Source organism: Pinus tabuliformis, chromosome 4_1 (genome assembly GCF_031772625.1).
Source record: "Pinus tabuliformis cultivar Carrire ecotype Pingquan chromosome 4_1, CPIR1, whole genome shotgun sequence".
Classification (NCBI taxonomy): Eukaryota; Viridiplantae; Streptophyta; class Pinopsida; order Pinales; family Pinaceae; genus Pinus; species Pinus tabuliformis.
In genome coordinates, this window is record NC_142303.1 from 333,158,480 (window position 1) to 333,179,742 (window position 21,263).

General features: G+C 38.2%; 1 protein-coding gene across 2 annotated transcripts in view; it reads right to left on the bottom strand.

The window, feature by feature from the left end:
* Nucleotides 1-21,263, bottom strand: part of ATOEP16-4 (Mitochondrial import inner membrane translocase subunit Tim17/Tim22/Tim23 family protein) — a 215,308-nt gene that overhangs the window by 160,669 nt on the left and 33,376 nt on the right. Inside the window, exons 2-4 of one of the 2 annotated variants that reach the window (XM_089422909.1) lie at nt 3,299-3,347; nt 2,926-2,957; nt 2,738-2,771 (exon numbers count right to left, since the gene is read on the bottom strand). In XM_089422909.1, the coding sequence (XP_089279035.1) occupies nt 2,738-2,771; nt 2,926-2,957; nt 3,299-3,347 (115 nt within the window). The remainder of the gene's footprint in view (nt 1-2,737; nt 2,772-2,925; nt 2,958-3,298; nt 3,348-21,263) is intronic. The other variant, XM_089422910.1, reaches the window with a different exon arrangement.

The window sequence follows — 21,263 nt, forward strand, 5'->3', positions numbered from 1 at the left end:
GATCAAAGTGACAGGCCCTGCCCTGAGCGGTTGTTGCAGGTGCCTATACAATCTAGGTGACAACAGAGGGAATTATAGGCAAGTTTGAAAAGGGGCTAGCACCTTGAAGATCTGTTTCCATACTAGGGGCAATGATAGAATGTTCTATGAGAAATATGAAGCCTGATTCTCAAGAAAGCTTTCGAAGCTCAAAATAAAAGGTATATATCATTCATTAAACTTGTTTACAGTGATGAATATGTTCAAACATGAGTATGAGACTAACAAAAATACAAGAAGTTTACATAAGATCTAGAATGCAAAGCATGTTTCATTGAACAAAGTTGGTAAGGCGAATTAAAGGAATGAACCAAAATGCCTTGTGCCGAAAAATGAATAATATCCCAAAGTCAATAATGATTTAAAGCAATGTGGAAAAAGTCGGAGTCGGGATTAATTCGGCAAGGGTCCAAAAGTTGAAAAACTCGTCAAAATCGGGGGTTTTTTTGAAAAAGTCGGCAAAATTAAAAAAAACACAAAATTATTCATTTTTATTTTTATTTTTTAACATCTAGAGTATCCACAACATCAAATAAATACATTTCCACATAAACATGTAAAGAAAGCTAATATATAATATGTATATGAAGTCTAATGCTACATCACATATCAAAATAGTGAATCAACTCCTGAATTTTGGGTCCTGTCTGAGTCTCAACTCTCAAGAGTCAAAATATCAACAAAAAATATAATAAATGTATATCATGAGTCATCTAAAAGTCATAAAGTAATCAATCACTGAGATCCTCTTCCCCTTTTAATTTTTGTTTCTGCTAATTGTATTAAGAAATAAGTCATGCATTTATTCAGTAGATTGTAATCTGCTTGGGTAATAAGGTGTCAGGTGGTAGGTCCAATGAAAATTAACAGTGAGTATCACAGTAGATGTGAAAATTAACGCTTGGTGACTCCAAGCTGCTTATTTTCTGAGAAAACAGTAGATGTCAGATTACTAACCTAGCATTGGCATCTATTATTCAAAAACTCTTGGAGTTAAAATCCACTTCTGATACATAACCTTTGCCCACATTTACAGGGAGTTCAAGACTAAAGAAGATTCCCTTTCAAAACGTGCTCTCATTGCAGGAAGGATCTTTGTTGTCACAAGATTTCACAGGTACTTTGTTCCTGTCTGAAAAATGGGTTCTTTTTTGAGGCACTGGTTTTGTTTTTTTGGACAGGTTGTTGCTATTTGATCTTCATGACCTCCTCTTTGTTGTTTCTTCTGGAAGCATTCAACAACTGTAACAATGTTTTTGATGGTGTGGGGTTCTTTCTACGAAAGACTGTTGTATGCCTGTCCTTTTGGTACTTTTGTAATCTTTTGAAGGGGCAGTGGCTGTTAGAGTCTGGATCACTGAAAGCTTGGAGGCTTAGCCAATGTATACTTTGCTTTCTAACTAGAAATACGAAGTATAAAGATTTGTTTTTCCTTGGAAAACAAAAACATATCTTAACCTCAAAACTAACAGATTACAAATGAGACTGCTATGCGCGCAAGAAGTATGACAAACAATACAATGCAATAACTTGAAAATGCATGGATGGAAGCTTCAATTTACAGTTTTTTCACCTTTGCGGCCTCTTTATCCGTGGCCTGGGAAGGGAGGCAGAGTTTTTGGGTCGACTCCCGATTAAATCGGGAGTATAAGGAAAAAATCGGGATTTTTTCCTTTGTGAAAAAGTCGCCAAAAAGTCGGGGGATTAAATCGTTTAGTTCAAAAAATCGTGTTTTTAGGATTAAATCGGGATTTTTTCCAGAGTTTTTCCACACTGATCTAAAGTACTAAAAGTATTTCATTGTTGTAAGATCTAAAGGTTGGATATGATGAAGTCTTCAAAGTGTTCAATCTTTCACCCTCAGTAATCAAGAAGTACCAGCCTGCAATAAAGGATTTGAGCCATACCTCAATCAAATCCTTGTGCTAGCTTTCGAAAGAAGTCTGTATTGTACAGGAAAGAAGGTTTTTGGATTGGAAGTGATTTCCTCTTATGGCTACTAGAACCGATGCTACAATTAAAGTGACTTACAGTGATGAATCAATCATGGAAATACAGACCTACAAGAAAGCCAGTGAAGCCAATGCTTAAGAGGTACGTATCATCTGTTTGAAGTTTTCCTATTCCTTTCTTTAGGAACTTTGTTCAACCAAAGAATAGGTCAGTAAAATCGTTTGAGTTATATCTTGAAAATTGAAATGAGTCCATAAGATTCTTTTGAAGAAACATCAAACAATATGAAGCGCAATAGCTATAATTAAATAGTAGAGTTACACATCAAATCCAGCACAATGATTGCATGTAATATTAGAAGAGGAAGCATGGCATTGCTAACCATCATTCTCCCTTCTACTCGAGAGATCTTTTTTCCATGTACATTCATCACAACAATGGGCATAAATTACGTTCTCCAAGCAAATTTGGTAATCAAATCATGTCTAAAAGTTTAGTATATAGTCCTCACCTAGCTCCCTCTCCGTGCATATCAAAAAAAGGGCACATTGAATAGACAATAGTATGTTTGATAAAAAAAGACAAGTGTTATATGGGTGCATCAAATAGCCCCAACAATCCATCATAGATTAAAAAATTTAAAATACCCAAAATGTTTTTTAAGCCTGGGAAGTGTTATTTCTCAAAAAGATGGGACTATTCAACAAATAATAGAATTAGGAAACATCCGTCGATATAAGTTTACCACATTGAAGACCAAACTTCCCGACTAGCTTAGCCTGTGCATGAACATTAAAATACACTTGTTAGCTCCAGAATTTTCAAATATAACTAGGGTGATAAAGATGGTAATTTCATTGCACAATAGGTCATTCCTAATGAGAATAATGCAAGTGAACATTATGTACCAAACAAAGTGTTTCATTTACTTACCACAAGAATAGCTCGTGTTGATCCCTGAGACACTGGAATACATGAAATCATCGATTTTACAACACAGACCACATTATATAATTAAGATTCCATATTGTTCACCACTGACCAGAAATGAACACATTTCAAGACCAGTGAAAATGTAATCCCATCAATGAAAATCTTGATTAAAGTTATTGCCATGTATGAACTAGAAAGAAGGCTATTTTTAATCGCCTTTAAGCAAATTCCAACCCGCTCATTCTCCTAGGTTACAAAATATCATTTAAACTCTCCTAGAGTAATATTCAATATGCCTAGTAAATAAATATAACACATACTTTCAAGAGCAAAGATCATGACAGAAAAATAAGAAGTCTTAGTGTTTTCTAACCTTTTGTGATTTCATATGGACCTATAAACATTCCCCAAGTTAAGCCTGCCTGCAATTAACTTGCATTAATTAATTATAATTCAAAAAATAAAATGAGCATAATTGCATAGAAGGAAGTAATCAATAACTTTAAAACCTTAAACATAACCCCCATTCATAATCATTACATTCATTATATTTATGTCAACATATTTTTGCTTTCTATCCCTCTATCTCCTATATATATCTATATATATATATATATGTATATATATTCAAGAGACTTGGTTAAAAGATCATTTTTTCTTGTGCATTTGATATCTTGTAACAGCAGGTGGCCCCCTTGAAATGGTTCCCTATGCATTCACTCTTTCAATCGTTTTAGGCATGGAACCACACTGGATAACTTTATTCTTATTTGGCTATTTGGTCCATAAAGTTTGGTATCAAAGCGAATGATCTTTGGTTTGTCTTGAGCCATTGATGAGCTATAAAATTGAGCATTTTGCTGTGAAATCACCTACTCTGTTTTTGACTAATTTACTCTTTTTTTATAATCTCATTTATGACATAGATATTGAGAGATATCAGATTGCTGAATTTGGGCCTCTTTAACAACCAAGTCATTCCATAGAGTATGAGCAGCCATATCAACTCATGCAAGAGCAAGCATATATACAAGTGCAGAAAGTGGACTTCTACAATTGGGCTACGAAAAAAGACTTTTCAACAGTCGATAGCCTTGGCATGTGGTTATCGAGTGTACAAAGATCCATTTGACAGGAAGGCCATTGACCTTGTAGTAGTGGGCAAGCCACAACATCCTAAATTCAGACATACTTCAAAAGCTTCCAACATCCTTTTCCAAAACAGTTAACTGTAAAGTGGGATTCAATATATTTTGGATTTTTCTAAATTGTTTCACCATTTGTGTCTACATACAAGTAGAGGCAGCCAACAAGGGAAACAATATATGCACAGGTTCCAGCTGGAGCATCAAAACCTTCCTTGCCTATTTGAAAAACAACAACGATGAGTAGTCTTAATATCGTTATACTAGTCCCAACAATCTGTGGATCGAAGAAGCTTGTAGTAGTACAAAGAAACCTTGCCACTTCTTTGATTTCTTTCCACGTGATGAAGATTTCCTCACATTTTTGGTACAAACCACAAAGGAAGGTCCGACAGACATCCACAACAGGTTTAACGTTTCACTTTTTTGCTTAAAAACGAAGCACAAAGGTAAAACCCAAGGCAACGATGGATTCATTTGTCAGTTGCATTGGTTGTATGGTTTTACCTGACATACTTCATTTCTTTTAGATTAGAGTACAATAGAATGAATAAGCTCTTTAACATGAGCATTAGATTAATTTAAATGTTTTGTTTTCATTTATAAAAAATTCTCTTTAGCATGGTCTTAAGACATTTTTGTGTGATTTTTTTTTATTGATGTGATGTTATTTACATACTTTCAGTTTAGCTACATGTTTTGCCTTGTCATATTTCCATTTATACTAGTTGTGCAGTTTTTTAGTTAGTTGCTATTTCATTTTGCTTTTTGCCATCTTAGAAGGGATAAGACTATGATCCAATTCTCTCCCAGTATTTTACGCCCATCTTCTGAGCTTGCTTCAAGTAATAGGTGGAAGATTCTATGGTTCTCATATCCTCTTGGGAGGAGCATGTGTCCCGCAGTTGGAGCCAACTGTCACCCCTTGTGTCAATAGAGGTACACATACTATTGTAGCATTTTTCACACCATTGTAAGCACAACATCACAATTTAAAGCCTTGTAACAACCATGTGAGGCCCTATATTAGGTATCCTAGACCTTACCTTGGATCAAACCATGGTCAATCCATTGGAGTTCATCTCTGGCTCCTTTCGTCTTGGATAGGGTCGGAGGGCCTTGGATGGGCTTACATGAGAACTCATGGTTTTAGAGGAGCCAGCTTCTGTAGGGGTGATCACCAGTGCAAGGGCTAGCCCAACCCATGTTTGTGTGCATCTATGTCTTATAGTATGGTTATGAGTCTATTGAGTCTGTACGTGGCCTTGGCCTTGGTGCAATATCCCTCAAATGTTTCTCAACATGGCAGTCTCATAGTGTCAACTTTCAACACTTCCAAGGCAGTTCACATTTCCCAATGCAAATGGTCCCAGAAGTCCAAAATCAACTTTGTCCCATATTGTTTAGTTTGATGGGAAGATGACATGTCACATGAGAATTTTCCAAAAATTAAAACTATTGTCAACTTATGCTTGTCAGAGTTATGACAAATTTGATGAATCTTCATCAAATGCACATGAATATGAAGAAGATGTTATAGTGGATTCTCAATGGCCAAAGCTGGTTTGTACAAAACCACAAGAAGGATGTCAACATGGGATGAACAAAAGTAATCTTAAAGATGACCACTTTGCATTAAACTTTAGAGCTATTGATTTCTTGTTTGAAGTAGAGTCCAAAGAAAAGGAGATCTTCCCAGAATCAAAAACAAAAGGGAATTTGCAACAAGAGGAATCTATGGTATATTTTGGTAGACAGCAAAAACCAGCCATACAATCCTCTTGTTAATTTTCTGGCGTTCTATGCTTGACACAATCACTTATTGTAAATCTTCTTCAATTAGCAATCACTTTATCCAATAAAATTTCAATCTTCCAGCAATAATAAGCAATTGTAGATTGAACAATAAACCAATGCAAAATAGAAGACAGCCATGAACAAGAGAGACATAGTATTTGGTCAAAGACCAAGGAAAAACCCCACGAGGGGGAAAACCTTTCAACATTCTTCTTCTATTAGATTGTCATCAAATGTTCAGCAGAGAGATACAATGTTCCAATTCATCAACAATGAGTCAAAGTCAAACCTCTGACTATCCAAGATCAACTAATCAATATCCAATCAAAGATTACCCCAAAAGTCAAATCTGCAATTCTGGTCAAAGTCAACAGCAGCAGCAGCTCTAACCAGTGAACAGTCAATGGTCAACTCACCTCCAAAAAGTTTGGTCAAGGCAACAGTCAACTCAGCCTTCCAAATCCAGTCAAAACAGTCAACAAAAACTTGGTCAAAGGAGAGAAAAACCTATGGTTAAACAGCAGAAAATATGTGGTCAATTGTGGTCAAAGTTTGCAGTCAACAGTGATCAAATAGCCCAAAAAAGTCAGGCCTTCTCTCTCCTGAATTTGGCCTCCAAGAACAGACCCAAACCAAGTCAAAACAAGCCAAAACCTCCTCAAGTCATCGTTGGTCAAACAGTCCCAAACAGAAGTCAAACTCGGCCAATAGAAAACTCTCTCTCCTCTTCAGACGTGTGAGCTCGAACCCTGCAATTTTAGACTTGTACGAACCAATTTGATGAAGAGATGAATGTGTGATGATACCTCCAAGTGATGTGACATGAGGTGTATTTATATAAGTTGGAGGAGTGTTAGATTTTGTAGCGTCGGACAAATGTTCTAGTCTCGATTTGTGCCTAAGAGACTACGGAACACGAGATCTTCAAAACCCATAAAAGGTTTCGTGAGATAAGCTTGTGAAATGCCTTAATTACATCAATTAGCCATCATTTAAATCTTTCCTCAATCTAACTTAGGAAAATTGGTTAATTAATAGGAATTAATTAAGCAAAATCAAGAATGCTCTAGAAACTCACATGGATCGAGTTTGAGATGATGTTAGTCGTTGATGAGTATTTAATCATGGTCATCGAAGCTCCAATGAGAGATTATAAGAGAAAGTCGATGGGATGCAGATAAACATGAGAGGGAGAGTGAATTATCCAGGTAGTGTGAATTGCTCAGTGCATAGTGATTCAGCGAGGGAAGGATTCAAGCCAGTGGAGGAGCATCGGTGATTGAGGGAGAAGCAATAGAGAGGTGAATTTTCCAGTGTCTCTCCAGCGCCAATTGAGCAAGAGAGAGGAGGTCGAATATTTTTGCAGAGAGGGTCGCATACCCAGTGTGAGTGAGCCAGTTCCCAGTGCAAAGTGTCGGAAAGGAGGTCGATTTAGTTGCTGGAAGTTGGAAGATTATCCAAAAGGCAGTGCGACTTCATTCCAGAGGTAAAGGGAGGCAAGACAACTCATCTAGAGCCAGCTAGTAGGTTGTACAATTTTCCCAGGGCAGGCAGTGTAAATTCTAGCAGAGGGAGTTGCCAATGAGAGAGTTCAAGCAGGCCATAGGGAGGTTGAATTATTGCAGAAAGGAGAAAATTTCTCCAAACTATTTTTCCAATATATTTTCTGGAGGATTACCAGATTGGCATCTAGATTTTTGTACTCATATTTTACTGTTGCATAATAATAAACCCTCATCTGGTGCACTGGTTTTCTCTTCAGAGCTTTTCCGACGACATTAGTCCAAAAATTATTATGTCGATTTTATTATGTGTGTGCATTATTTTCTCAACTTCCAGCTTATTTTCCAAAACGTAATTTATGTTGGTGAAGATTGCAATTGTGAGTTTATCGATATTTGTCATAATAACAAATAAACTACAGAACAATTAGAAGATAAATTTCCAATTAATTGCAATCAAGGAATTTTCATATGGTACCAAAGAAGCATTGTATAACAAATCAAAAGCTCAGAAGCGAGAGGAGAAAAATTGTGCCTTTTTAGAGGGAGATTTGGGCACAATTTCTTTAGATTTGCGTAGGCCAACTAGGGGTGTGAATTGCAGAGACGGTGGGGTTTGATTTCCAGGTGCAGGTGCAAGTGCAGGAAAAGTTCGAATGGCCTCAGAAGCAAAACTTGCAGGCAATAGATTTGTCAGGAAGTAGTTCCAGTGAGCAAATCAGTCAGTTCGTTGAGCATATTTGGGCGCAAAAGTTTTGCAACAGTAATTTCAGTTGCATATTTGTGTCGGGACAGGTAGAGAAGAGCACAGTGGAAAGGAATTTCCAGAATTTCTCAGAGGGATTCTAGATCCAGATACTGGAGGAGATCCATTTCTAATTGCAGTAGGTCATAGCAGTTTTGCCAGTCAGCTAATGCGAGCTTCAGAAGCAACAGATCGTGTTCCAGATTCTGGTGAAGGACTTCCGGGCAATTGAGCGAGTTGCCCAGCTAAGGTAGCCGGCAGTGTGAGAGTCCGAGAAAGATTTCCTGAGGCAAACAGTACCAGATTTGAGCATTCCTAAGGGAGTGCGAATAGCAGAAGAGAGGCCAAGCAGGGAAGAGAAGGAGATTTATAGTTTTAGTCTCAAGTTATTTTGAGTTTCACAGAGATGGTCGCAACAGGTCTCAAAAATCAGGATAGACTTGACGGAGCCTCAAACTTTGGTATCTGGAAGGCTAGGATGCAAATCCTTTCGATGTAAATGGCCTGAAGGAGTTCGTGACAGCAACCATAGTTGTACCTATTGCACCCATTTTGTCACGGTTCCAAGCAAGTAGTTGTGCCAATTTTTTCAAAGTTCAGAATCATCAGTCAGTCAGTTATCATGTCATTGTAATCCCAATTTTTGCAAGTCATAATGTAAATGATGCTAGTACGACCATTTAGTTATGTAACAACCTAGGTAATCCTATGATTTTGGTGACGAATTTCATCCTAGGAGGTTTTTCGTCTCACTGCATTATGTGTGTTTCTAAACATGGATAATCGGCAGAGTTTTTCCCTCCAACTTAAACCTCAAAGCTAGGGTGGAATTTATTGTCGAAGTCTTAGGTGAGTCATAGTGTTCTTAGTCGAGTCTACTGTAAAAGTGATTTGGGAATAATTTAAGCTATTTGCCTAAATTATTTTATTACGGATCACTGGGTCTACTAGATCATATTGTGTCGCAAAATTGGATAAAAATTATGAGGGTCTATAACGAATGGGTATTCCCTCTTTGAGGGTTGAATTTGTAATTATTTGATGTAAACATATTTTAGTGCATGGTCACTCGCAATCAGACACCATGGCCAAAGTACTTGAGGGTGGAAAAAATAATTAATCCCCTCAACTGTCAATTAATTAAATTTTCTGACAAAATAAAAATTAAATCCGCCAGAAAATTAATTAATTGATAATCAAAAAATAAATGCTAGAGAAATTAATTTCTCCAAGTGGAAAATGACCAAAAAAATCATGGGTCATGAAGAAGTCAATTTTTGGAGGCCCTCACGAAGGCAAAAATAGATATTTTAAGAAAAATTGAGCCCTTGGACCTTGGTGGTTAAGTCAAAGTCAATTTTTTGAGGAAATTAATCCAAAATATTTATTTTTAGATTAATAAAAAATGGTTTTAATGAGAAAGTGAAAAAATCCTCAAAAATAAATAATTTTGACAACAAAGATTAAAAGTTGATCAAGTATTTATCGACGATCGAGATTATTTTGACGGAGATCAAGCCAACTAGCCATTATTTTCCACTTGAAGGGATTTTCTCTATAAATAAAAAGTTATTGAGCTTCTATTCTTCATATTTGGTTGATGTAATTTTGCAAACGCTAGTGTGAAACAACTGTTCTGCTGGGAACGTTTGAAATTCATAATAAAAGACTTTGGGGCAAAGTTCATGGTGTCTTTGTCTCATTGATATCTGGTATGTGTTATGTATGGTCCACATTCCTCCATCGGGTCCACATAGGGTCGCCTCACCCCTTCCCCTTGCCCACACCTTGGGTCATGGCCTAGAATGAAGCCCAGAGGTTGATGTAGCTAAAAAGAAAGTTAAAAGCATATATGGCCACATTCAACAGGAAAAGTACCACAAAATGCAAAAGATGGTTGGAACAAAACATTTAGCATGTGGGCAAAAGCCATTACATGAAGCTCTACCCCATCATCATGGCAATCACCCCGGTTCCAACAGGTTCCATGAACCTCCCTTATCATATAGGAACCCATGATTGTACCAACCCCTGTGGGCAATGAACCGCCCCACCTTAAAAAGGGAGAATGAGCTGCCATATCTTATACATCATGCTCTAACCCCTTGAGCCCCGAGCAGTTAATAAAAGAAAATCATAAAAAGGCAAAAGGCATATAAAGAAGGGTGAAAAAATCAAGGTCAGGGCACTTCATGTACCACGATTGCTCCCTCCTACACATTATAAACCCAAGTATGGGCTTCCCTCTTATTAGTTGCCCTCGTACCCAAGCATGCAACCCAGGGCTGCCGCTTCTCATCCCTTACTCCATTCACTTATTTGTCACATGCCACCACCTTTTGAAAGATGTACCTTGACTATATTACCCCCTTTAGAAGTAGAGACCACCTAATAGGATACCTGGTCAAACCCAATAGGAGTTTAGGAGACATTGGCACATCTCGAAGCCCATTATGGAAGCCTGCTTCTTCCCTTTGCCTTTCTTGCCTCCTGCCGACAGTGCTACATCCTCATCCTGCTCAACTGGCTTGGCTACCCCAAGCTGACCTTTCCTGATCTCTATCTGAATGCAATCATCCCAAAACCTCTCCCATGTGGGAAGGGTCTCACGTGCACAAACCCCATCAACAAAGTTCATCCATGAACAGGGGAGGCCATTCACTGCAATCCACACCAACTCAGTGGGTGGAATGTCCTCTCCAACTGTTGCCAACTCATCTCTCACATTAGTAATCTTTGTGAGATATCCAGCTGCAATATCATTACCCATCTTAATAGTCTTCAGCTTCTCTTTCAGGACCATTTTCCGATTCTCATTGGTACTCTGGTAGAGATTGGACAATGTTGTCCACATCTCATGGGCATTTCTCTTTCCTCTCACATGAGGAATGCAATGGCCTTTGACTCCATCTAGAATCAGTCTCTTACCCTTGTTGTTCTTTTTATTATACTCAGCCAACTAAGTAGCATCAGTAGGCACAACAACAGGGTTCTGAACTTCTGTGTGGTATGCACCATGATGTCCCAGACTTCTGCCTCCTCAAAGATACTCTGCATTCTCTCCTTCCAAACGTTGTAATTTGTATGCCCATCCAGCCTATCCTCCACCCTCAATCCCAATGACATCCTGCTGTCCTAAAACTGAAAAATAGCACTGTTGTAGTAAAGATAAAACTGTTGTTTGTGAAAAATCAGCTTGCTGGAATTTTCTGAGTGAAAAATCAGCAGGCTGTAATTTTCCTCCTTGCTGTCCCAAACTGCACTTCAGCACTCAAGCTCTGATACCATGTAAAAATTTCTCATTTCCCACCCCGGTTTTCAATTTCACCTTATTTCTACAAAATAGTTAAATGCCCTTTCCCATATCCATATATTCAACAATTGGAAAATAAATTTTGCTGAAAACACAAATTCTGTTAATTTTACAGAATGCTGGAAAATGCAGAAATAAAAAATCAGCACGTACAAACAGCCATTTAACACATTTAAACACAGTAATTTTTAGTCAAGGTGACCGTGAAAAAACCCCCTACAACTCTTGGGGAAAACTAATTCGAGAGCTCTTTCTTATTTCTGAAAAATGCCTTTTACAGTGAGAAATATTCAACAAAAAATCAGCAAGCAAATTTTACAACTTATCTCGTTTTCCGTGCCTCACAGCCAACTGGAAAAACTTGCAAACAACAAAATCTGAACAGCAATAAATGTTGTACGTCCTCCTCGAATTCTGTGCCAATTTTCAGCCTTAAATTCTGTTGTACGGCCTGCCTAGAAAATCGTGCAAGCTGCCAGAAATTTAGCTGTACGATTTCCTCAATTTCTGTGCCGAAAACTGTTGTACGACCTCCTTGAAAATTTGTTGTACGGCCTCCTTGAAAATCGTGCCAGCAAACTCAGATTTCTACTCCTCGATTTCTGTGCAAACTGTTGTACGGCCTCCTTCTCCTCCCAGTCCAGAAATCTCCCTTGCTCTCTTGCTCTCCTTCTCCCAATCTGCTCATGAAAGAATGAATGACATTTTCCTCATTTTCCTCCTTTAATCTAACCCTAAGTGACTTTTGGGTGATCCCTAAATCCAATGGCTGAAATAGATTGAGATCTAGGGCTGAGATTAAATGCTCATTTAAAGCACTTTCTATTTTTTAATTCACCCCACTTTAATAAAGACCCACTTAGTCATTTATTTCCAAAGCCACTTTTCCTTTCTAATTTTACATTGACTTTATTAAAGTCACCTTAAAATTAGACTTTAGTAACTTTATCACTTAAAGTCACTTTTAAATTAGATTTGACTTTACAAAAATTATAAAGTCACTTTAGGAGAAAAATTAAATTCTTTTGGACACTTTTCCCTAGGCCAAAGATCAAAGCCTTAGGGAACCATGTGTCCTCCTGTACCAAATTTCAACAGTTATGGCAGCTGTGAAGGAGTGACAGCATGTGAGAATGGACCGATAGGGAGCCAGCACGCAGGAAAGGAAACTGTTGATGGAAGCATTTGGATGGTTGCGTGAGTAATGAAAGAACAAGGAGGCAGTACGTTGCAGGTCAATGGGGGAGCACACAAGGAGAATGGCAGAAAAAAGGGGATAAGCCTGATGAGGAATGCGTGCAGATCTGGCAGCAAATGAAGGGATTTAACCTTTTTTTTTTTTGCAAGCTTTGGAGTAGCGTGGGAAGGACGCAGATCTGGACAGTGTGGAGGGAAAGCTGGACAGAGGATGAAACTATGTTTGGAGGCAGCGTACAGTAAGAATATGCGCAGAGGAGGAAGTTGTTGCATGGAGGGGAGCTGAGAAAAGGAGTCACGCAGGAGGCTGAGGGAATGAAGGTAACACGCAGGGATGAGGTAGCCGCAGATTCGTTTTGCAAGCTGGACGTGGATTTGGAGAAGAGTGGTTTGGCAGATTGCTCAGAAGAGGGTTTGGTAGCAATTTAAAAAAAAAATCGAAAAAATTTCCTGCAAAAATGAAACCCTAGGCAGCGAAAGACACAGGAGGGTCAGCGATTCCCTTGCAGTTGAACGCTGGGAAGCTAGGGTTTTACACAATTTCCTTAAAAAAAATTCGAAAATTTTCCTGCAAAAATGAAACCTCGGGCAGCAACACTGTACACCTGCAAAAAACTAGTCCCGAGGCCAGATCTTACCCTCCACGGCCTAGATTTGGCTTCAATATTGAAGCTCACCTTCAGATCTGCACCCAGAAAAATATATGCAAGGATGAAACTAAAAACCCTAAAAACCAACTAATTAATTACAGTGATAACAAACTATAGGCTCTAAGCAGCCAGATTTATCGTTATGCCACAGAAATATTTTCAAAATTTTAAATTCAATACGAGGTGCTTCAGAAAACCCTTCATGCATTCACAAGAAAAATTCAAATGATAAGCCCGGGATCAAAACTAGCTGGGCTTTTCAGAAATGCCCTTTTCAGGAGTTGGTTGGTTCAGCCTAGAACTTCCCCAAATGCCCGATGATCTCGAAATCAAGATTTTCCTGCACAACTTACTTCAACCATTAACAAAGAGGGAGAAAATGATACTAAAATCCAGATCTAATGGAGATACCTGCCATCATATTTAGAAATTTAACTACCATTCAAACCCTAGTGACTAAACAAGATACCTGTGTTTAAATCACTCTTCCTCAAGCTATCATCAATGGCTGAAATTAAATTTATGCACAGAAATAAAACATCTTACAGCATTTTCAGAAGAGTAACACCAGCGAGATTTCAACCCCAAAGTCTTTCTCTATTGCACATGAAAAACGATTACAAGAGAGCTTTCTTTAGCACAAGACTCACAGATCCAATCCTCTCAAATGACCCCTAACTCCCTATTTAAAGAAAAATTTCCCAACGGCTAGTTCGAGTGATCCATGTCAGTGATCTTGACCGTCGATGATGATCAAAATCTCTTTTAATCTCATCCATCGAAAATTTTAAATGTTGAGGAAATTTCACATTTTAATATAAAAAATTAAAATTTTGCATTTATTTCCTCAAGACTGACTTATTATTATTTTATTATATTATTTCATTTTATTTTTATTTTTATTTTTTTATTATTTTATTTTATTTTAGTTTTTATTTTTTATTATTTTTTATTATTTTTATTATTTTTAAAGGGACCCTCGAACTTAGCCTTTGGAAAAATCACCTAGGACTTATGAGGGGATAAAACATTTTCTAACCCTCAAGAGACTTTACATCATGATTTTTACATTTTTACATCTCAAGGGGGAAAACCCATTTGACATAGACCCTCATAGACTACCCAGTTCTGCGACACAAATATAATATAGCAAATCAAGCAATTTGTAATAACCTAACCAAATAGTTAGGATTATTTCCAAATCACTTTTACATAGACTTGATCTAACACACTAGGACTCCCCTAAGATTCTAATGACAAAATCCATTCCGGCTTTGGGGTTAGGCTGAAGGAAAACTCTGCCGATCATAGATCGATGAGACAAAAAACCTTCCGAAACTTAGATCATCACTAGACGATTAGGTTTACCTAGGTAATTACATGATACAAATCTGCTAAGATTATTTACAATTTACACATACAGACTGGGTTTACAAAATAACATGATCAGGCTGATGATGATAGTCGAATGGCACGGACATATCGATCAAGCGCTATCCCTTTTGCGAAAAAAGGGGGTGTATTGCTATGGGTAGTTGACACGTAGTGGTCAACAGGCCTCTTAGAGGGCCCTATGACATGCATAGATTATTATTTGTCCTCTTGAGAGGCTTACTTTTTCATTTGTGAGCTAGTTTGGTGGGCTTGTCACCAAAAGGTTGTATTATTAGCACATTATTTTATTTTTGAGGCTTATGTAGGCCAAGGAGGCTAATTCGAACTCCTTAGATGTGTATAAATACAAGTGAGGTGAGATCATTTCTGATCATCACTTTGGATTGGATCTCTCTCATCTTTAGAGAATTTCGCACTTTTTTCTAGAGGATGAATTGGAGCATTTATGGATGAATTTTGATGTATGGTTATTGGTCTACCTTCTCTTGGAGCTTCTATATTGTCATTTGTGAATGGTTGGATATACTCTACTACATGTAAGTATGAAATTTTGATGATATTCTTGTTACTTTTGTCATATATGCTGGATGGGATTTTCGTTGTTTAGGGCTAATTGTCTCAGGCAAATTATTGTTTAATATTGTGGGATTGTCTCTATTATAACATTATCTCATTATATGGACCATGTAGTATGAGTGAAATCTCCTAGGAGTAAATTTGACCTTGATAAGCTATTCCTCTTGTGCATTTGAAGTATAAACGCTGCAAGATTGCTTTCACTTGACCTAGAGGGGTTTGCGAAGTAATTTTGAGGCCTCCTTGACTGGGAACCAAGAAACCTTACACATAATCAACATAGACTCCATTCTCCCAAGGATTAAGGCACTGATCTACCAAGGGTGATCACCAAAACAATTATTATTGCACCTTCTCCCAAGCCTAGCCACATTAGGTTGCCTAGGGCATCAATTTACCGACAAGTTAACCACTGAAAAAGTTCAATCTCCTATGGTTTTCTGTGCTAGCCTTTCCTCTAGCACTCATCCAAATTTGAAGACATTCCGACAGTGGAGTTGGGAGAAAAGCCAAGCCCTAGCTCCGGGACCAGAACTTGCCCTACCATCCTCAAGGCTAGCACTTCCCAAGGTGACTAGAAGCAATCTTGGACTGGTTAGGGTATTTGCAACAACCCTTCAATCTGCCCAGCAGTGCCCTCCTTTACTGCGGTTGCCCTTCTAAGAGAGGAGGAGACCCTATACTGCATTTTCTGGGCAGTCTATCCCTCATCAACAACTTCGACCTTCGTCTGTTTGTTGCGGCTTGCTATATCAAGTCTCCTCTTGATTGCGGCAACCCAACACTCTTCCAAATGATCCTAAAACATTCCTTATTGCTACGTCATAAGGCCTACGGTTAGGGCACACCTAGACAGTGACTAGGGCACAAACTGAACTGCAGATTTAGCCTCATACATCAGCGTTTAGGGCCTGTCTTCATAATTAGGCCTCATCCTTGGCTGCGGCTAGGGCACGTTGAGGCCTCCTTTATACATCATTCATCTGTGTCTACAGTGCTGCGTTAATCCTGCTATTCTCTGTAGCTAGGGCACAACATGACCCTCCTTTCTCTGCGGTCAAATGTCTTTTCCTAAGACAGCGTTTAGGGCTTTTAAGGACAGTTGCTTAGGGTCTCTTCTAGACTTGCGTTTAGGGCAGTTAGAACTTCTCCTTGTTGCGTTATAGAAGTCTCCTCCATGACTGCGTTAAGGCTTCTTCATTGACTGCGTTAGGGCTTCTTCATTTGGGCAGCGTAGAGCCTAGGGCACTCCCTCTAGATCTCTCCTTCATCAAAACCGAAAATAGAATGAAGAGAGAGATCACAAGAGTGTGAGTGTGTGTAAATGACTTGAAAGCCATCTCTATTTATACTAAAACGTTGAGCAAAAGTGGGGGCAGTTTGGTTGCTAGCCGACCTTGACGAATTGTCATATAACACAATTAAATTCATAACTCCATGAATACTTATCGGAATCAAATGACCTTTATATCAATCCTACACGTCTCGATGGGAGGGATCTAAGAAAAATATCAGCTGCCATAAATAAGATGACCCACATGGAGTTTGGCCCTAGTTGTCAACTTTAACAGTGTCATAAGATCATACGAAACATAAAGCATTTATACTTGTTCTTGCTCCATTGGTGTGTTAGCATTTAAGTCAGTTTATTATTTGGCTAATTGTTAAATTGCTTCTATTGGCACTAACACATTGTTGTCTTGTGTGGTTTCAAAAGGTTTCTAATTCATATCCAATAAACACACTCCCTAAAATCACATTCATCTCATAATCTAATAATCTTGATTGCCTAAGTCAATCGATCTAATATTGGTATCTATTGTCTCCTCACACATTGGCATATCTTGGAAGGCTTTCTAATTACATAAGAGCATTGACAATCGCGTTGTCCATCTTGAAAAATTGCATCTTGTGTTGGGAATCATTGGCTAATTGGATAAATGATCAAAATTGCATTAGATTTGTGATTCAAAGTTGACATCTATTGTGGATCTGTGGCAATTGTATCAGTGATATCTCTTGTATTTTCTTGGCACATATTCTAAAACCATCTTAACTCAAGAAAACACTCAATAAGCTTGCATTAGCATCTTAAGCTAGTCTTGCATTTAATAACTTACCTCCAAGCATAACGTTGGTTGATAGAGAATAGGACCACCTTTCTCATTTAGCTTGAGGAGCATCACACCTCTTTAGCGGTTAACACGGTGACCTTGCAGTCATCAAAGCCACAGTCTCTGTAGCGCCGGAAGCACGGGGTTGTTAGTACCTAAGGGGAGGTATCGTTAATCAAGCCTCTGCTTGCTTCCCCTTGCCCTCTTTTTCACAACCTACTCTAGAGACTAGCTTCAAAATAGTAAGGAGAAAGGATACACCTAGAATAGGCATCTAATTAAAAGCAATCAAGATTCCTGCATCACAACTAAGTCATAGGATTTGCATAGCATATAGGACAGTTAAGCATACAAGTAGCGGTTTTTCATCCGGTCATTTGGTTCATAACCGATATAGAGCAAGTAAGTTGACTCCATAAGGCTCTGGTTTCATAATTTAATCTCTAAAAGTTTGCTAAATCAACCCAGTGGCTAGGCCATTCAATCGTGTCTCCCTGATTTGTTGGTTGCCCATAAGTCTTGCATTTCCATTTTCCATAGGGACTAGCATAGCCTGTTGTTGGGAGACAATTGAACAGAGAGGTCAGAGATCAAAGTGACAACCCCAACCTGAGTCATTGTTGCACCATGCCTGAGTGACAACATTTTTTGTCGTCGTTGTCAGGCCGCAATCTTTTGATCCTTGGTTTTCACAACATTCTTTTATCATTTCCTTCATCTTTCCATATTTCCATTTGAGCCAGCAATGCCACAACATCTTTTGGCGTCATTGTCACGGACATGTTTATCTTGTTCTCAATGCTTCAACGACATCTTCTTAATCTTTTGACTATTTCATCATTTTGCATCCCATTAACGCCACATTTTCTGACGCCATTATATCTCTTCATCTTTTCATCACCTTATCCTTTTTCCTCTCACTAATCCTCTCATCTTCTCTATCTGCACCTTTAGCACTTGGACATTCCGGTTGGTTTCCTATTTGGTTGGCAACTCCACTTATTCATCCATTCACAAAAGATTACACTAGAAGAAATCCTAGTAGCTTGGTTTGTTGTAAAATGTAACTAGGTTCAGTATTCATAATGACATGTATTTATGATCTTTGTAAATGATGAAAAGAAGAGAATAAAATTATTTTTGTAAACCTTGCTTCATGGGTTTCATGAGCAAGAAATTTTATTTATTAGTAGCTCCCATTAAGAGCCTTAGGATTTATCAGTATAGTCAAAGAGTCAATGTCATGTATGAAGAGCTCTTCTTGAGCACATGTAAAATAAATAGAAGTCTATGTAGCCCTCCAACGAACAAGCACACAGTCCTCTCTTCATGTCGCCTTCTAAATAAGGTAACAAACTCATGTCGGCTCACATTAAGGAGACCCACCCATTCGGATACAACGGTCGGCTTAAGTATATAGACGAATCACTATATATAGGAGGCTAGGCTCCTCACATTACCACATAACAGACTTCGCATATCTCTGAGATTTTCTATGGAGAAGGCAGAAAGGAGTTCAGATAAGATTCGGATGGGTACAGTAAATAGGTTGAATGTAATAACAGTCAAAGGGAATACAGATCCCTCTGTATTTTGGATGGATGAGCACAGTAACAAGTTCGGATCTCCCTGATCAATAGTTCGAAACGAATGCAGAAGACTATCTCATTAAAAGGACTCGGCCTACCTTACAGTGAAGTTTACCTTTGCCTCGGTGTCACATCAAAGTGCAGTAAGGTCTCATTGATAATATAAAAGTTCGTTGTAACAATAGTTTGTTGATGATGTTATTGTGGTAAAGGTATCATCCCTGTGATGAAGATCTCGATGTCAAGGCAGTGATGAAGATCTCGGTGTCAAGGTACTGATGAAGATCTCGGCAAAGATAAGAAGGGTGAACTGAGAGAAGAGGACTTGTGTCTTGGTCTTGGAGTGGCTAATAGGTCAAGGGCCTTGGTCTTAGTATTCGTCAATTGGAATCTCTATAAGAAGAATTTGTGCGGGTTTTCCTCTCAAAGAGTGAGAGGTTTTCGCCCTGGCTCATAGTCTACATTCGGTGTCTCTTGTGTATTTATGTTCATGCATTGGTTACTGTTTGATGAAGAAGAACACTAATAATCTAACATGTAGAAGATCCTAATCTAATCAAGTAAAAAGCATTCACAAGCAATCAGTAATGGAGGATAAATCACATAATACTAATGCCCTAGATTTCTCAACATGGTATCAGAGCTAAGGTGTCAAAGTCAAGAAAAGGGCAGGCAATCAAGAGACACTCAAGGATTGAGTTTCAAGAAAGGCATCAAAGCAAGATTGAAGAATATCAAAGTAAAGTCGAGATCTACTTTGGAGAATCAAACCCTAGATCATAGAAGAAGGTTTACTTCAAGAAGAGTCTTGGGATTATCAATCAAGGCCAAAGCCTCAAGGCAAACAGATCTACACATCAAAGCAGCTAGAAGTCCACTCCAACAAGGTGTTGGATCCTATAGTCATCATCAAAAGGCCACAAAGACCCTCATCAAGTTATCTACAAAGCAAGTCGAAGATCACATCATCTTGGAGAGAGTCGAAATCCTAAAAGCATTTATGATCTGCACTTCAAGAGAATTCGAAGTATCTTGGAGGCGAAAAGGCATTCTCATCATCTTCAAAATCTATGAGGCAAGCTCCCTATCATTGCAGCAAGGATCCTCTCCTTATCCTTATGGAAGATCATCCGAGGAAACAGAAAAACATCCTCATCTATCACCATCAACAAAGAGAGCTAGATCTAAAGGCGTTGTAATCATAAAAGGAGCAATCTCCTCTCACTGAAGAAGGGGTTTTCATTTGGAAGAAGATCATCCAAAACGGGAGCACTAATACATCTTCTTCAACCACCATCAAAGTGATCAAGTTGAAGATTCATCTTCAGTTGTCAAGTAAGTATCTTTCATTCTATAATCAAATTTGGTAAAATGACTTCGTTTTGCAAGGAGATCAAATGACTTCGTTTTGCAAGGAGATCTAGTTGGTTGGGTCATCGAAATTCCTTGCATGGAGAAGGAGGACAGTCACAGTCCTCGAAGAAAAGGAAGTCATTGAACATATCAATGGAAAGGTCTCCTCTGAATACATGGAAAGGGATTCTTATGAAAGGTCCCCTCGTATAGCAGTATTGGAGACATCAAAGAGATATACATGATATGCTGGTAGAGCTATTCTCTAAAGATACAAAGGTCACATCACTTAGATCTGATCCACTAAAATTGAAGGAATCAAAGTATAAAGGGTTATCTTCATAAGATCTTAATTGCAAGATCTAGGAGAGATAATTCCCATTGTTCTAAATGCACTAACTAATGAACAAGGCAACAATGTCTATGAGGATAAGAAGGCTATCCCATTCAACAACTTGTGGTTTCTATGCAAGATAGAAAAAGACAGGTTGAGGGCAAAAGTGTTGAAGGATCAAATGAAAGGATTCAGACATTTTGTCAAAAGGAAAGAATAACAGAGCTAAGATTCAATGCTGTGAACATTACAAGAAAGATTGTCCTTAGCATAAGAAGGACAATAACAAGAAGAATAAAGAAGAAGTCCATTTCACTGAAGTGGAGGAAGCTGAAAGAAGGAAGTCCAAGGAAGAAGAAAAGCATTAGAAGTAAGAGCTCGTGACAGCACCATAAGAAATATGAAGGATGTCTGATAGTCAACTTTCAAGGATATAGCTCTTGGTGCCCTCATTGAAAGATCTGTTGGAAATACTGAGAGGGGGGGTGAATCAGTATTTCTTTTCAATTGTTATTTTTTACCAATTACATCACTTATATTTAAAACACAAAATGAACAATAAGAATAAAAGCTTTTATTAATTACTTCCTTACAATAAATCAAATACAATATATATAGGGCTCCAACC